The sequence below is a fragment of the Zea mays genome, chromosome 3 (genome assembly GCF_902167145.1).
Source record: "Zea mays cultivar B73 chromosome 3, Zm-B73-REFERENCE-NAM-5.0, whole genome shotgun sequence".
Lineage (NCBI taxonomy): Eukaryota > Viridiplantae > Streptophyta > Magnoliopsida > Poales > Poaceae > Zea > Zea mays.
The window spans coordinates 36,113,660-36,131,621 of NC_050098.1; the positions used below are offsets into that span (position 1 = coordinate 36,113,660).

General features: G+C 43.3%; 1 protein-coding gene across 2 annotated transcripts; it reads right to left on the bottom strand.

Moving 5' to 3' along the window:
- Positions 1-12,578: 12,578 nt before the first annotated feature.
- On the bottom strand, positions 12,579-15,551 carry LOC100500975 (uncharacterized). Of its 2 annotated transcripts, none has more exons than XM_023301926.2 (2): positions 15,265-15,551; positions 12,579-12,984 (listed from the first exon to the last, which is right to left on the bottom strand). In XM_023301926.2, exon 2 carries the CDS (start codon positions 12,964-12,966, stop codon positions 12,775-12,777), a length of 192 nt encoding a protein of 63 aa, XP_023157694.1. In that variant the 5' UTR covers positions 12,967-12,984; positions 15,265-15,551; the 3' UTR covers positions 12,579-12,774. The 2 variants fall into 2 exon arrangements, with proteins under 2 accessions (XP_023157694.1, NP_001167699.2); NM_001174228.2 differs by having other exon boundaries at positions 12,590-12,981; positions 15,265-15,333.
- Positions 15,552-17,962: the final 2,411 nt, after the last annotated feature.

Below are 17,962 nucleotides of genomic sequence, written 5' to 3' on the forward strand. Positions count from 1 at the left end.
AATCGGTTAATGATTACATCCGGAGATTCCGAGATAAAAGAAACCGATGCTTCCAAATTCATTTAGCAGAAAAACAGCTAGCAGGATTAGCCTTTAATGGTCTACGATATTATTTAAAAGAAAGATTAGAAGGCATCCAATTTTTTACACTAGCACAGTTACACCAGAGAGCTTTGGCTTGTGAAAGCCGGAGCAAAGAAACTGCTAAAACAATTCGTCACAACGTACATATAGTAGAATGCGACCAAAGTAGCTCGGATGACGAATCAGAAGTGTATGCTGCTGAAATGGTTTGGCCAAAGCAGGCCAAATCTTCGGCTTGTTCCTCCTTACAGCCGGTTCAAAAGAAACGGCATGAGGAGGTTAAGTTTACGTTTAATGTTGGTAAGTGTGATAAAATATTTGACGAATTACTCAAAAATGGCAACATTAAAATAAATCACATTGTTCCATCCGCCGACGAGCTAAAACATCGTGCGTACTGCAAGTGGCATAACTCATTTTCTCATGCCACTAATGATTGTAATGTGTTTCGGCGGCAGATTTAATCGGCCATTAACGAAGGACGATTGAAATTTCAGGAAATGCAGGTGGATACAGAGCCCTTTCCGATGAACATGATCGACTTCGAGGGCAAGAAAGTCCTGGTTCGGCCAAACACAGCTGATAAAGGCAAAGGCAAAGAAACAATCATCGGTGATGCTAAAAAGGCCAATGAGGATTGTAAAGTTTCTTGCAGGAAAGTGGTGGCCGAGAAGACTCCCGATGGAGGGGAGACTCTAAAGGTGACCATCACAGCCTCTAGCACTGGGGGGCAAGCGCAGACAGGGAGACAGTTGCGAAAACCCGTGCTGCGCATCGCGGACAGTCCGCCATCCAGACGCGGACGGTCCGACGCTTCTCCGGACGGTCCGAAGAACTCCAGCGGACGGTCCGGCCATGCTCAGGACTCGCAGCGGCCACGTACCTTCAAACCACAACGACCAGAGATAGGTACGTGGAAAACAAATACATTTAAAGCAGCTGGTTGGCTGGTCAAGCCTGGCCCGACTTTCGATCAATTGTTGTCTAAATACGTGAAAAAGAAGGCTGACCCCAGTGACCGGCCAGCAAAGCGACCCCGCTCACCCATTCATGAGCAACGTCTGGTCAGGCCGATTGGATCACCCCACCAATCGGAAGAAATGAAAGGTCATACTGTACAATTGAGACCTAACCTACCGACATGGACACCTCCACCCCTTATCCATCTATGCCATATCCATACACATACTTACCTCCACCATATGTCCCAAATCAAATGTGGGGCATGCCACCATATCCATTTGGGATGCCACAGTACCCCACCTGGGGGGCACCCCAAACATCTGTTTTTGACAGGTTGACGCTACCAGTACAAGACCGATTGAGCACCGCTCAATCCGACCGCCAGGTACAGACCCAACAGGATTGCCGCACTACTCGGCCTCCAAGGCCGACCAATCCGGCAGGGGGGCATATGCCTGTAGCAACTCAAAGAACAACAAAAAAGGACATCATCAAAATAGGCACTGCAGATGTTGTCATACAGGGAGACAATGAAGGGCGGGCCGATGATTTTTGGCGAATCGGCCAACACAACCAAAAAGGATACGGCTACCATCAAAACAGCCGATCCAAAATACTCCATGCCTCGATGGTGCCCAGCGGGATTGACACGGTCCCAAAAGAGAAAATTACAGCACCTAAGAGCAAAGGAGAGCCAGGAGAAGGAGGCGGAAAAGACATTTAATGACACACATCCACTATACCCGCCACCGCAAAAGAAATGGAGACCAAAAGCCGTTGAGAAAAAACAAACGGCCACAGAAATAGAAAGTCAATCTGCACCAGGCGCGGACCGTCCGTCTTCTGCGCGCGGACCGTCCGTCCTTCACCAGGAAGCCTCTGGACAACCTACACCAGGCGCGGACCGTCCGGCCCCCGCGCGCGGACCGTCCGCCGTTCACCGGGAAGCCTCCAACGACACGACAACATCAATGGAAGAGGACGACCTGCTGGGAGAAGACCTGGTCGACTACGAGGCTTCTCCAGAACGCCCAGGTATGGATGTAAATATTATTACATTTTCCGCCGATTGTACTATTATCGGCGACGATGAACCTGTTGTTGCCCAGTTTGATTTTGGTCCTAAAGAAGCCGCCTTTACTAAACCAAAGGAATCAGTAAATCATTTAAAGCCGCTCTTCGTGCGCAGCCACATTGATGGGATACCGATTGCTAAGATGTTGGTAGATGGAGGGGCGGCTGTAAATCTAATGCCTTATTCATTGTATAGAAAATTAGGTAAACAAGATGACGAACTTGTTAAGACCAACATGACCCTCAGCGGTGTTGGAACTGATAGTTCGATCAAAGCCAGGGGAGTCACGTCCGTTGAATTAACCATCGGGACTAAGACCCTTGTTGTTGCATTCTTCATCGCTGATGTAGAAGGAAATTATAGTTTAATCCTAGGCAGAGATTGGATTCACGCCAATCAATGTATACCTTCTACATTACATCAAATGCTAATACAATGGGTAGGCGATGATATAGAACAAGTACATGCTGATGTATCGGCCTGCATCGCTGTGGCCGATGCCCTTGTACTCTGGACTTATGAGACTGCTACATGTCTCACGGGAGTAGATTTTTCTGATTATCAATTCATAAGTATAGATAAGAAAGGTTTCATTCCTGTAATGCTAGAGCCGATGGAGAATCGGCTAAATCCTAAATAAAGTTTAAATGATGAATGCACACAAAGTTCATGAGTCTTTGGTCACGGACAGTTCGGCTTCCAAGGCCGGATGGCCTGGTCTTTCACAAAAGGGTTCGGACTTTAAGACCGAACATATATCATAGCAAAAGGACAGTATTGCGGATGATCCGGTCCCCGAGACTGGAAAGTCCGCCGTCACACAAAGATCATCTAATTCCTCTGTGGGGAGCATGATAGAGGAATTCAGAGATCTTGATAAACTAGGACAGGGGTTTACATTGGCCGATCCTTTGGAGGAGATTGACATAGGAGATGGTAAAACTCCAAGGCCGACTTTTGTAAACAAGACCCTGGAGACCGATCCTAGAGATGAGATGATCGGTCTATTGAAGAACTATTCAGATTGCTTTGCTTGGAATTACACTGAGATGCCTGGATTAAGCCGAGAGATCGTAGAGCATCGACTGCCTATTAAATCTGGTTTCAGACCTTTCAAGCAGAGAGTTAGAACATTTCGTCCAGATCTTCTCCCACGCATCAAGGACGAAATCCACCGATGCTGGAAGCTGATTTTATCAGACCTTGCAGATACGCAGAGTGGGTCTCCAATATTGTGCCGGTGGAGAAGAAGGAGTCAGGTAAGCTTATAGTATGCATTGATTTTCGCAATTTAAATAGAGCAACTCCTAAAGATGAATATCCCATGCCCATAGCCGACACATTAATCAATAATGCATCAGGAAATAGAATTATTAGCTTTCTTGATGGTAATGCCGGATATAATCAGATTTTCATGGCCGAAGAAGATGCGTCTAAAACGGCCTTTATATGTCCAGGCTTCATTGGTTTATTTGAGTGGGTTGTCATGACATTTGGTCTGAAAAATGCTGGTGCTACTTATCAGAGGGCTATGAATTTGATCTTCCATGAATTGTTAGGAAACACTGTGGAAGTTTACATTGATGATATTGTAGTCAAATCGGCTGAGTTTAGTTCTCATGTAGCTGATTTGCGCAAAGCCTTTGATAAAATGCGTCGGTATGGTTTGAAAATAAACCTACGTAAATGTGCTTTTGGAGTGTCGGCTGGTAAGTTTTTAGGATTTGTCATCCATGAACATGGTATAGAGATAGACCCTGACCGAATCAAGTCTATTCAAAATGTGGGACCTCTGACCTGTAAGGTTGAGGTACAGAAGTTTCTCGGCAAGGTGAATTATTTACGGAGGTTTATTTCTAACCTAGCCAGGAAGATTGATGCGTTCACCCCTATTCTTCGGCTTAAGAATGATGCTGAATTCGCTTGGGGGCAGAACAGCAAAAAGCATTTGATCTTATCAAAAAATACTTATCTTCGGCTCCCGTATTAAAAGCACCACGAGCAGGAGTACCATTCCGATTATACATTGCAGCTGAAGATAAGGTCATTGGGGCTGTTCTGACACAAGAAACTGAGGGGAAGGAGCATGTGGTGACATATCTAAGCCGAAGGTTGGTGGATGCTGAAACAAGGTACACTTTTATTGAAAAGTTATGCTTATGCTTGTTTTATACATGCACCAAATGTAGATGTTATTTACTGTCTAGTCATTGCACTGTTTCTGGTCAAGCCGATGTGATCAAATACATGTTGCATAACCCAATTATGAGTGGTAGAATTGGTAAGTGGGCTTATGCACTCATAGAATATGACTTGGCCTATGAACCATTGAAATCTATGAAAGGCCAAGTCGTAGCGGATTTCATTGTAGAACATCGGATTAATGATATTCATACACTAGACATGTCATACCTCACTATTACTCCTTGGACTTTATATTTTGATGGATCAGTTTGCAATGAAGGGCAAGGAATTGGCATCGTACTTGTTTCACCAAGTAATGTCTCATTCGACTTCTCTAGCCGATTGGAAACTTATTGCACTAATAATCAAGCTGAATATGAGACCCTCCTATTCGGTCTAGAACTTTTAAGTGGTATGGGAGTAAAACATGTGAAGGTATTTGGTGATTCTCAGCTGGTTGTCCAACAAGTTAGAAGAATATCAATGTTTTGATGGTACTCTAAATATTTACCTTGAAAAATGTTGGTGTATAATTTATTCTTTTGACGAATTCAGTATTCGGCATATCTCTAGAGTTGAGAATCGTAGAGCTAACGATTTGGCAAAAGATGCATCAGGTTATCGGATAAAGAGAGGGAAATTTCACAAAACTGAAAGTCTGATAACTAGTGCAGAGCCAAATTCCCAGGTCGCGGACCGTCCGGGGTTACCAGGGAAGTTCTCTTAATCGATCCAGCTAATAATAAAGCCGATGTAGGAGATTGGAGAACGCCCATAACTAATTATTTACGAAATCCTAATGTTAGGACAGATAAGAACATTCGGCGTACATCTTTCAAGTATGTTTTGATGAGTGATGAACTCTACCGCCGAACAGTCAATGACGTCCTGCTTAAGTGCTTGGGCCCAGATGATGCTATATTAGCCATGACCGAAGTACATGAAGGAATTTGTGGTACCCATCAATCAGCTCCAAAGATGAAGTGGTTGTTGCGAAGGTCTAGTTTTTATTGGCCTAATATGATAGCTGATTGTTTCAAGTACTACAAGGGTTGCCAAGTGTGTCAAAAATTTGGCGACCTACAGTTGGTCCCTACAGCCGAATTACATCCTATCATCAAGCCTTGGCCGTTCAGAGGATGGGGATTAGACTTTATTGGAGAAATTCATCCTTCATCATCAAAGGGGCATCGGTTTGTGATAGTTGCCACTGACTATTTCACCAAATGGACTGAAGCCGTTGCTCTGAAGAACATGACGCACAAGGAGGTAATTGAGTTTGTAACTGAGCATATTATTCATAGATTCGGCATTCCCCAGACCTTGACTACAGATCAAGGGACTTCTTTTATGTCAAAGGAGGTACGTGAGTTTGCTGAATTATATAGAATTAAATTGCTTAATTCATCTCCGTATTATGCTCAAGCCAATGGACAGGCCGAGTCTAGTAATAGGACATTGATTAACTTGATAAAAAAGAAGATATCGGATAATCCTAAGCATTGGCATAAGATTTTGTCTGAAGCTTTATGGGCTCACAGGATATCTAAACATAGTGCTACTAAAGTGTCTCCTTTTAAGCTTGTCTATGGGCAGGAAGCAGTGTTGCCTGTAGAAATAAGTTTGAATGCTGTCAGGTTCGCCAGACAAAATGATCTAACCATCACTGATTATTACAATTTAATGATGGATAATATTGATGAGGTGACCGACAAGAGGGTGATAGCTTTGGGAGCAATAGAAAAGGACAAGATCATGGTAGCCAGGGCATACAACAAGAAGGTCAAAGCAAAGTCATTTCAAGTAGGGGACCTGGTGTGGAAGACCATCCTGCCTCTAAGGAGTAAAGACCGGAAGTTTGAAAAATGGTCGCCAAGCTGGGAAGGTCCTTATGAAGTAAAACAGGTAATATCTGGTAACGCCTATTTACTACAGACATTGCAAGGCAAGGATTTACCCAAATCTTTGAATGAGCGTTTCCTCAAGCAGTATCATCCTAGTATGTGGCAAGATGCTTAAGAAAGCCGATGTGATCACATCGGATTAAGGTGCTTTTGGTTTGCCTAGCTCAACCAAAAGGCAGGGGGGCATATGTTTGGCACCAAAATGAGCACGCGGACGGTCCGGCCATGAGGCCGGACAGTCCACGCCCATGGGCCGGACGGTCCGCGCGTGCGCAGAATAGATTAGGGTTCCGAGTTTTGTGCTATGTTTGTTAGCTATATTCGCGGAATTAGCTCGAAATCCGGTCGTGTAAAGGGTCCAACCTCCCTCCTCTATGAAAAGAGAGGTCTACGGCCGATTTGTAATCATCATCAATCGAATCAAACACTTCTATTTCGCATTTTATCCTAGGAGTAGTTCTAGTCTAGTTTAGGTTTAGCCTCTCGATCTCCAATTTCTCGCTTCTCTTCGACTCTACGCCGATTAGAAGAGTCTAGGTCGGCCTGCCGAGCCTATACATCACCTAGGATCTCTCCTCCCCGACGGGGTCCCTCCCGGGAGCGAGATCCAGGCCGCCGCCGGCGACTTCCGCTGCCCCTGCACATGCGCGGACCGTCCGGCCCCAGGGCGCGGACCGTGTGGCCGTCAGGCAGAGGACTCAGCCCCTGCGCCAGGTCGCGGAGCGTCCGCGCCTGACCAGCGAGCACCGCCACGGTTCTTGTTGAGTGTTTGGCGCTCCGAAAAGGCGTCAACACTACCACATAATTAATTACCAGTGGTGGTGTTTGGATGCTTAGACTGTTGCATTAGATAAATAACTAGCCCTCCAATATATTAAAAGGGACAATTGTGATTATACCTTTACCAGCCATGCAATTGTGATTTATCCTCTGTTTTCAATGTGATTTACCCCTATATTTTTAAACCGAAGCTACCGTTTGCTCCTCTATCAACGTCGTTAGTGAAAATCATAATTGGGGATTAAAAAATGTTAAAACAAATGGACGACAGGTCCGAACTAACCTTCTATTTCGTATGGGTGCAACCCCAACAGAGGTAAAATCATAATTACATAATATAATAAGGGGTAAAAACCACAATAAATACTAATTCACATCAGATTAAACACAGTTAAATGCTTGTAATGGCACATGGGTGTGACATAGCTACGTCTTCAAAACAAAGAGATAAAATCAGAAAGTTGGAAATGAGGAATAAAATCACAATTTCAATGCTAGAGAGGTGAATAATCACAAAATGCTCCTATCTCAAATTATAAAGCTTTAGGTAGATTCTTAGATTTCGCATTGGGGTAAGATGCTGCTATGAATTTTTAGAATCTTTGGTGAACCAAACGACCCTAAGGGCCTATTTGGGAGAGCTTTACTTCAAAAACTTCATCTTTAGTTTTCCAGCTTCACTATAAAATAGCTCCAGGAAATTGTTAATGTGGGTTCCAAGAGCGCTTGGCTTGCATATCGACTCCAACTTCTATAGTACAATTGATTTGTGTGAGCTTCCTTGATTACCCTTGATGATTAATGGGCTATCACGAGAGAGAACAGAAGTTGCATGTTGCGTAACCAGTGGTATGGTGGATAATTTTCGTATATCTTCATGAGGAGATATAAAAACAGTGTTTTTGAAACACCTCTAAGGAGCTTCATGAATTTCATAAAACTGGCCTCTAGTTTCGATTTTTAAGCTATAGCTCATGGAGCTGGACTTGTCTGGGTGAAAGAAGTTAGAACAAAGTTGAAATTTTTGAAGTGAAACTCTCCCAAACAGGACCTAAATCTCACTCCTTGCGTACCCACGTCTTATACGAATTATCCTCCGCTCGGAGCTCACGTATCCACGTGGTTCTAATACGAAAGTCATGTTTGGGAATATAATATTCTTTTTACTAAAACAATACCATGATATTTGAGCATACAATGGTATTTTATACCAAAAAGTGTTTAGTAGCACATCTAAAAAACTATATGTTTTAAACCTTGATTTGACTAATATTGCGGTATTTTTAAGGTCAAAAAAACTTTGGTCTGAACCAAAGTTTTTTGCTTGCACGTAGCTCCATTATTCTCTTCTCCTATACTACTACTGAAGTATTGTGTCTCCAAGCAGGTGTGAATTAGATTGATGTAAAATATACTATAGTTATGTCATGACAAAATAAATCATGATATTATAAATTGTGGTTTTGAGAAAAAGACCATGTGTTTGGTTGCCCCTGTATGGAGAGCGCCAGACTCTCCATATGAATTGACCATAGCTCGACTTGTGTTTGGTTTGCTGTATCCAGCCATATTGACACGCACGTACCGATACAATCTAGACTTACTTACCTACATCCATATATATGGATACGTAGAAATTGGTCATACCAGTGAAACAGACTCATGCTAGCTTGCCTACGCAAGTCTAGACATCCAATCACACGGAGAGTTTGTAAACAGACCCGAAGACTGGATCCGTGTATCTGCATTCGATACGAAGTCTTAAAAATCACGTGTCCGCATCTGGTACGAAGTTCTGGAAACTAAGAAGAAAATTGTGAACCCGGTGGCTTGCATGCACCGACATACACACAATATTAAAAAATATACTTTATTACAGAGCCAAAGCAAAAGTCTCGGTTTCGTCCAAGGCAGCGCGCGGTCGCTCCTTCTAGCTTGTTTCCTCAACCGCGCCGCGAGGGAAGATGGACGGAGAGGTTCTACTTGTCCCGTCAATGGCTGCTAGCTAGCACAGTAGCAGGGAAAAGACGAGAGCGACGTACGCTGGATTCTTGGGCGACAGCATGCTTGGACGTTCAGCAGCCTCCGTCGTCGGTTGATTTTTACTGCTGGATGTGGATGTTAGCTGTGGCGCAGTCGCCGTCGCCCCTGTTTACATGACAGCGCGGCGCCTCCATATATGCCTTTGCACTGCTGCTCGCTTCCGTTCACACACACAAAACCCTACTTTCCTTTTCTTTTATTAGCCTTTGTTTGCCTTTGTTTGCGTAGTCTAGTATTTACCACAATCCATATGTATTGGTGTGGACTGTGATGTAACTTAAAACTAATTTACACCTAATTCATCTTAATATTATGACGAATACTAAAATATCCAAATAAAGACTTAAGAGTTTTGAGAGCAAGGGTAATAAAGGGAGCTATAATCCCAATTCAAAATTCAATAGGAAAGGATGATAGCCCAACCCCCACCCAAATATTAAAGGGAGCTATTTTATTCCCTAATTTACTAAATACATAGACTAAAATAGGGTTTTGGTTTTCGTATTTGGAAATTTAGAGATTAAAATAGAATAAAATATAAAGACTAAAAATTAGTCTTTAGAAACCAAACACCCTGCCACGTCCACGAAACCACATTTTTTTAGTTTTTTTTTAAATAAAGCAAATGGTTTCCTCTACCCTTTTTGAAATAAAAAGGTCCTTATTTCCACCAATTCTATACTATGTACTAACATGAGGAGTGGGTTATGTCACGGATAGGAGCCCTCAGCGTCGGCATAGTCTCCACCGGTCCACCCTCAACTGCGACTACTTTTCATTTTTTCTCTCCTATTTATGTGGGTCCCACAACGTAACCCTATCATAAGGCAAATGACCCTAACACGGGTTAAGGAAGAAACATCAGCATCCTCCTTTTGTCTAAGCCACCTCATGCTATTCATCCACCTAAGGGCATGTTCGTTTGCGTTAGATTGAAGGAGATTAACAAGCTATTTATAATTGTGCTCCATATAAATTATGCAATATGTCGCGGTCGCCCCTGTTTAGATGACAGCGCGGCGCCTCCATATGCCTTTGCACTGCTGCTCGCTTCCGTTCACACACACAAAACCCTACTTTCCTTTTCTTTTATTAGCCTTTGTTTGCGTAGCATTCACCACAATCCATATGTATTGATGTGGACTGTGATATAACTTAAAACTAATTTACATCTAATTCATCTTAATATTGTGACGAATACTAAAATATCCAAATAAAGACTTAAGGTCCCGTTTGTTTCCTTTCATTTTGAGGAATTAGAATTTTACTATTGGAATAGGCTATTTTTTTAGAATTCGACATTCCACCACTTTCCAAAGTTATCATATAAGTCTATCTCAAATTCATGGAGTGAGAGATAGAAATTTGATTCTATAGATTTACATGCTATTTTTCCGATGTACAACTTATAGCACACTCTTCTACTTGCTTCGTTATAACATGAATGTAGTATATAATTATCTCTCTCATATGATTTAAGATAATATACAAATATATTACATATATAAATATATGAACTTAATTATTTTTGTCTAAAATATAATTATTAAAATAGAACTCAATTACAACGAAACAAACGGGACCTAAGAGTTTTTGAGAGCAAAGGTAACAAAGGGAGCTATAATCCCGATTCAAAATCCAATAGGAAAGGATGATAGGCCAACACCCCACCCAATATTAAAGGGAGCTATTTTATTCTATTTTAGTTCATAATTTGCTAAATATATAAAATAAAATAGGGTTTTGGTTTTCATATTTGGAAATTTAGAGATTAAAATATAATAAAATGAAGGGACCGAAAATTAGTCTTTAGAAACTAAACACCGAAACCACCTTTTTTAGTTTTTTTTAAAAATAAAACAAATGGTTTCCTCTACTTTTTTTGAAATTAAAAAGGTCCATATTTCCACCAATTCTATACTATGTACTAACACGAGGAGTGGGTTATGTTAGGAGCCCTCAGCGCAGCCGTAGTCTCCACCGGTCCACCCTCAACTGCGACTCGTTTTCACTTTTTTTTTCCTATTTATGTGGGCGCCACGACGTAACCCTATCCCAAACATGGGTTAAGGAAGAAACATCAGCATCCTCATTTTCCCTGTGCCAGCTCATGCTATTCATCCACCCAAGGGCATGTTCGGTTGCGGCTGAATTGAAGAAGATTAACAAGCTGTTCGCTTCGAATTAAAGTCGGTTGTTCGAACCACTATAGCTGCAATCTATAGACACAAGCCACTATAAAAACAGTAGAAGCCGTTCATTATAACGTGTAAATCATCTTTTATTCAATTTGACTAGAAAGATATTTAATCCCTCGAATTCTTTTGATCTAGACGTAACCTGACAAGCTTTAAAATGAATAAAAGGAGAGAAGCAAGACACAAGAACATTCAGACGACTGGGTCTGTCCCTCTATATTTAAAACATGTTTCTTAGTAGAAAGTTCTATTTTTTGGGAGCCTGTCCAGGGCTGGCACAAAAGTAGTAGGGCGTGGTTTATAGGATGAACACGTATCTGCCGCAAGTTTGGTGCACCAAACGTCACTAACGCCGGTCCCGGTCAAGCAGCAGCCCGGAACGCAGAACATTCGCAATCACATGGCGGAACAGCGCTCAGCAGCCAGCGGCCGGCTTTGTTCGTTTCTCCAGAATACACCATGAATCGTTATAGGTGATCAAAATTTATACAAACTAGAGAAACAATCCAAACTTGGAACGGTTCTGGGCCACCCTTAGGGCCCGTTCGGTTGACGGGGAATAGAAGGCCGGAATTGTTCCGGTCCGGATTGTTTCTCTAATTTGTATAAGTTTTGATCAACAGGAATAATTCTTGGTTCAATCCAGCAGAAACGAACGGGCCCTTATGGAAAAACCGAACCGCCCCTAAACCTGTTCGCTGCAGCGTTTTTATCACTATAAATTTCAGCTGCTTTAATTAGAAGCCAACAGCTCCACTATAAATCACAATCACAGGGCGAATCGAAGGCTTTAATCATTGATACGGGAATAAATAGTGCGGGATGATCAGATCACCCGACGCGACGCATGGCTGAATGAATCACGAGACATGATAGATCAATCATTGATACCACGGGTTTGGGGGCCGTCTTCTGATTTCTGAAGCAGGGGACAGGTGTCTCTGTGCACGCCCACAGCCCACCGTCTCTAACTTTTGTGCTGATAACTGCACGAAAATCGATAGCCTTTTTTTTTTCTTTTTCTTGGCACACTACAGTTCACTCTTTCAGGCTTCAAAAGGTACCAGAAACATTCGTTCATTTTTCTTTCCATTTCCACCATGCAAAAAACAAAAAGGCTAATCTCATCCTAATAAATATGCTGTATGTCGTCGCAGCGTATTTCAACCTGTTGTTGCCGATTCCCTGCTTGCTGTACGAAAAACAGACAGACAAACTCTACCCCTCTTGATGGAAAGAAAGGCCTTTCAGGTTCAAGTATAAACAAAAAGATGCCTGTGCTGTGCGGTTCTGACTTCTGGGCTAACGTCACAGGCACAGACTTCAAAGTAAAGCAGTTCCAGGAGCAGAGGCAATCGGATCATCAAAGGATAATAAAAGGGAAGAAATTCAACATACATATCATCGGCTACGGTGTAACCGTATCAACATACAACCTATCCATGTCCCATGAACCCCATTTGCTAGACAGCAACAACCAAAAATTTTACCCCAACCGGATGATACAACAACAGCGAGATCAGCCACGCAGTCGGAAGGGGGATCAGTTCCCCTGGGCGCCCACTGCCTCCGCTGCTCCTGTGCCTGCCCAGCAGTACCTGTAGGCAGCGTAAACGGAGGACACAACCAGGACGCCGAGGATCATGTAGGTGACGATCGTGGCCACGCTGATTTGGCCGGGGACCTTCTTCACCTTGCTTTGCGCGAGCAAGGCCTTCGGCTTGATCTTCGCCATGTTGCGCCGCGGCCTCTGCTAGTCACAAGAACAAGATCAAAAGAAGACGACTAGAATTATTTTCTTTTTGTTGGACCATCGTCAACCAAACAGCATACAAGGTGATTACGGAACCAACGATAGATTTGTAATAGCGACACCGCCTCAGGTTGTCAGAACACAAACATGTTGCTAATGTGACTGTTCTTTCCAGGCTGATAATACCTGGTTCACAGTCTATGAAATGAAATACACAAGCAGAATATACTTTTTTTTTCATGCGCCACGAATTCATGCTCATTTGCAAACTATAGGATGTATAATTTTTCAGTTGAAACTTGAAATACCTGGTGGACAGGGCAAACAAAGATATTCTCATGGGGTTATTTGGAGATTGACACCAGGAGCAACTAACCTACTTGGATACTCCATGGCAGAACATAAGTTTAATGTAAGAGTTACTTGTCTTATTACATGGGATAAGGCCCATATTAATAAAGAGTGGCACAAACAAAAAAGGTTCAAGAGTTCATTTATCCAACTTTGCACCCTGACTTGACTTCGGCACTCCTCTACCAATGGAATGGCTTTACAGGCAGCAGCAGTAACCAGCAAGGTAATTAAACATATCACCCTTTTCTTCCATCCTCCAAGAATCTCTTTTACTATTTCTTGAAATACAGGCAAGGTGTGTTCATGTTGTTGTTGCATTTATATGGTTTCTGAAATAGCAGTACCATACGAGCTACAGAGCTAAGCATGTTCAAACTACCGACAGGGGAAAAGCATATAATCTGATGGCAAAAGCAATGAGACTGGTTCTAAAACTCCATGGCACAACAAAAGTTTCTAGCCAATCTTACTCATATGACATAGCATAATGTACTTTAATAAGGATACACAAAATAAAAAAGGTTCACGAATATATTTCTTCATTGCAGCCTGACTAGACTTCTGCACACCTCTATCAATTTTCTGCCTTGATAGGAAGCAGCACTGCCTAATCAATCAAGACACCCCTCTCATTCACTCTCCTCCAAGAATATCTCTTACTAATTAAAATTAGGGCCAGGGAATTTTCATACTTTGTTTTTGTGCTAGTAGAGTAGGAAAGTCATACAGGAAAAATCTAAATGGTTAAGAAAAGATATTTAAAGCAGCAAAAAGAGTTTCAACAAGAATAAATTTGGGCACTAGTATTGATAACAGTATCTTCTCTTTTCTTGCTGTGCATATGAAAATGCTAGGTAAATCAATCACAAGAAGAAAAAAAACTGAGTTTTTGTTTACATCATGGACAATGTCCTAGCCTAGCATAAATGTTGACTTGCCACCTAAAATGACCTGAACACACTTTGGTTCAGCATATGTATCACCTGCTTACATACTACGGAGCGTAGCTTCCTTCACTAAATGACACTGTGATTCTCTAGATTACGGGTACAGGCCGAGGGTATGCACACTGGTCATGCTTATACTGGTCTAAACCCATTTCCGACTGGGTCAAAGAAGATGACCGGACTAATGCTGCATGACCACTGACCAAGGGCGGACTTAGCATAAGCCACAGGGATTCAAATGCATCCTAGTTTTTTTTCCTGGAAGAGGAAAGCTATCAAGTGATATACAATGCCCAGGAGCAGGGTCAAAGGCGACGATTGAACTAAAGACTATCCTGGTGTAGTAGACTCAGAAGGCGTGGGATCCAGATGAGCACTCGCAGTTGTCTATTAAAAAAAAGTTTGCTACCTTCTTAGGCTCCTGTTTGGAACCTCTAAAACTACTAAAAATGAGTTATTGGGTTCCAAACACCATCAGCTAATACCGCAGCTAATTGTTAGCTACCTCACAGCTAATAATTAGTTTGGCTCAACCCAGCTAATAATTTATTAGCTGGCTAACTATTAGTTGTAGGGGTTTGAAACAGGGCCTTAGTTATCCACGCAGCAAACAAAACAGGCGGAGTGGAGCATCGACCTAGCAAGAAAAATACTTGGATCGATTTCTCTTTGTCCGTAAGAAAAAGAGCAGATGCTTAGAGGGTGCGAAATCACACCACACGGCTCCTTGCCGACGAAAAGCACGGGTGGCTTATCACTGTCGATCCCGCAAGTACGCACGGGAGTAAATGCTCTACCAACGATCTCGCTACCAGCAGCAGGTCCCCGACGCAGCAGAGCAGACCGGACCGAATCATGGACAAGCTGAACGGATCGGAGAGGGAAAAGGCGTAACCGGAATCGAGGTCCCCCAACGAAGTAAAAGATCCCGCAGGTGAGAACGAGCGGTTTATCTAAGCGAAGGCAGGGGCATCCTTACCCGGAAGGACGAGAGCAGACCAAGCGCGGACGGAGTAGCACCCTTGGAGACGAGAAGCCGAGAACAAACGAGGCCTCGGACGCCTACCCGCCTATATGAATAGTCTCGGGGGGAGGACCGGAAGGAGAAGGGGGGGGGGGGGGGGGGGGGGGGGGGGGAGAGTGGATCTAGATCGAGGCGTGTTGGAAGTTGGGGAGGAAACAACGAAACGCTGTTCAACCGCGGGTGCGAGCTGGAAAGGAATCAGCCCTCGTGCGAGTGCGACGACCATTCGTCTCCGATTGGTTTTCGTCCCGAATTTTTTGTATTTTAGCCATTTTTCGGAAAAAAATTCACGTTTAGACCTAAAAAAATTTTAAATGCAGTTTTGGACCCTTTGCTCGGCGCCATAGCCTGTGGCGCCGAAGTAACACAGCTCGGCGCCATAGGCTATGGCGCCGAGGTCGTGTTGCGTTGGCACAACCCAGACGCGTGGCGTCGACGTGGCACCGAGCTCGGCGCCACAGATCTTGGCGCCGAGCTCGGTTGTGTTATTAACATATTTGTTGCAGACATGAGCACAAAGCCCAGCTAGCCCACTTGGTGGAGCACAAGGCTTCTAACCTTGTGGTTGTGGGTTCAAACCCCACAGTTTGCATTTTTATTTGGTTTTTTTTTGTTTATGTCGCTGGTGTGTCCGTTCAAATTTATTTCTCACCTATATTTTTTTATCTAGCCACTACTCATTTAAAAAAAACCAATATATTTGATGGTGCGAATTACATACGTTGGCACAAAAACTAGCTTCACTGTTTTGTTTGTTTTTTTGTTTTTTGCTCAGAGGCAATCTTGGCCTACTTTCCAAGGCTTATTCCAATCCTCCAAATTAAACTCTCAAAAGAGATGCTTAGGAGCAAACTGGTGCCTGGATTTTCTCGATGATAACCGATGAGCACAGTGATGCATTTAAAACGGATAGAAATAAGTTCACGAAAAAACTACAAAATAAAAAAGCTCTTAACTTCAATAGTAATGAAGAATATGCTCGAACTAGCTAGAAATATATCAATCAACTAGTGATACGATGCTTTTAAAAGGTTACTGGAGCATGCATGAATCCAAGGAAATAATTGGATCGCAGAACGAACACTCGTAAGTCTAAAAGAGGCTAAAATAGTGTCATGGACATATATACACAATACGTACACATAGGTTTATTTGTGGCAGGCCATCACAATTCATCTGAACGTACCGGCCGGGTAGATTGAAAGCATTTTTAGAAATAAATTTGAACGGACACACCAGCGACATAAACAAAAAAAACCAAATAAAAATGCAAACTGTGGGGTTTGAACCCACGACCACAAGGTTAGAAGCCTTGTGCTCCACCAAGTGGGCTAGCTGGGCTTTGTGCTCATGTCTGCAACAAATATGTTAATAACACAACCGAGCTCGGCGCCAAGATCTGTGGCGCCGAGCTCGGTGCCACGTCGACGCCACGCGTCTGGGTTGTGCCAACGCAACACGACCTCGGCGCCATAGCCTATGGCGCCGAGCTGTGTTACTTCGGCGCCACAGGCTATGGCGCCGAGCAAAGGGTCCAAAACTGCATTTAAAATTTTTTTAGGTCTAAACGTAAATTTACTTCTGTTTAAGGGCTAAAATACAAAAAATTCGGGGTTTTCGTCTATATTGTGATTGTGACCTAGATCCTACTCTCTCTCTCTCTCTCTCTTTCTAAAATCTCTCTGCTCTTACAGTTTTGAGACCGTTCACTGTAAAAAAACCTAGATCCTAAATGGACTGCCGCTATACGCCAAACTCTCTACGCCACAGCACAAAAATGTATCTACGCTGCCACCAGCGAGGATACCCAGCACCCCACGTGGCAAATACGAAGTGGTGCCAACTAATCTGGCATGGGGGGCGGAGGTTCTGTCCCAAGGAGGCCAGAGATCTAGAGCAATCAACCGGGCGAAGTGCACAGCCTCCCTCTCGCCCCTGCCACGTCAGCTCTCGCCTCCACTCTCGCCCCTGCTGCTCCAGTGCACAGGCTGCAGCAGGCTACAGCGTCAGGCTATAGCCACGTCAGCTTTTCTATTTCAGAATTAAGTAATTCACGCGGATTTATTTCAACGCTCAGAAAACACACAACATAATATTTTTTATTGAATTAAAATTACAAAGTACATAATAATTAAAATAAAATGACATGATAATTAAAATAAAATTACATAACTCTAATCGGACTCCTCGATCTCATCCTCATCTTCCTCCTCTTCACGTTCCGCTTCCGGTTCCTCTTCTTCGTCATCTACCAGACCAAGTTCTTTTTCGACCATCTTTACGGCCCTGCCATGGGTACGTCTTTCAGCCGGGTCCATATCTTTGGATGCTTTTCCTTCGGCACGGGATTTTTCTCAGCTTGGTTTTTAGATCCAACAGATAAAGGTGCAACTGGAGGAGGTGCTCCATACGTAGGTGGAGCATATGGATGAGGTGCTCCATACGGAGGTGGAGCATATGGAGCATAAGGAGGTACTCCATACGGAGGTGGAGCATATGGAGGAGGGGCGTATGGAGGTATCTGGAAAGAAGCTTGACTTCCGTCCGCAGCAGGTGGGGGAGGGGCATACGGACGTACCGGAAATGAGGCTTGAATTCCGGCTTGGGAAGTTGGAGGTTGACCATATGAAGACGGTGGATATTGATACAAATG

Coding starts and splice junctions, on each gene's coding strand:
- LOC100500975 (XM_023301926.2), bottom strand. CDS start 12,966: ATGGCGAAGATCAAGCCGAAGGCCTTGCTCGCGCAAAGCAAGGTGAAG.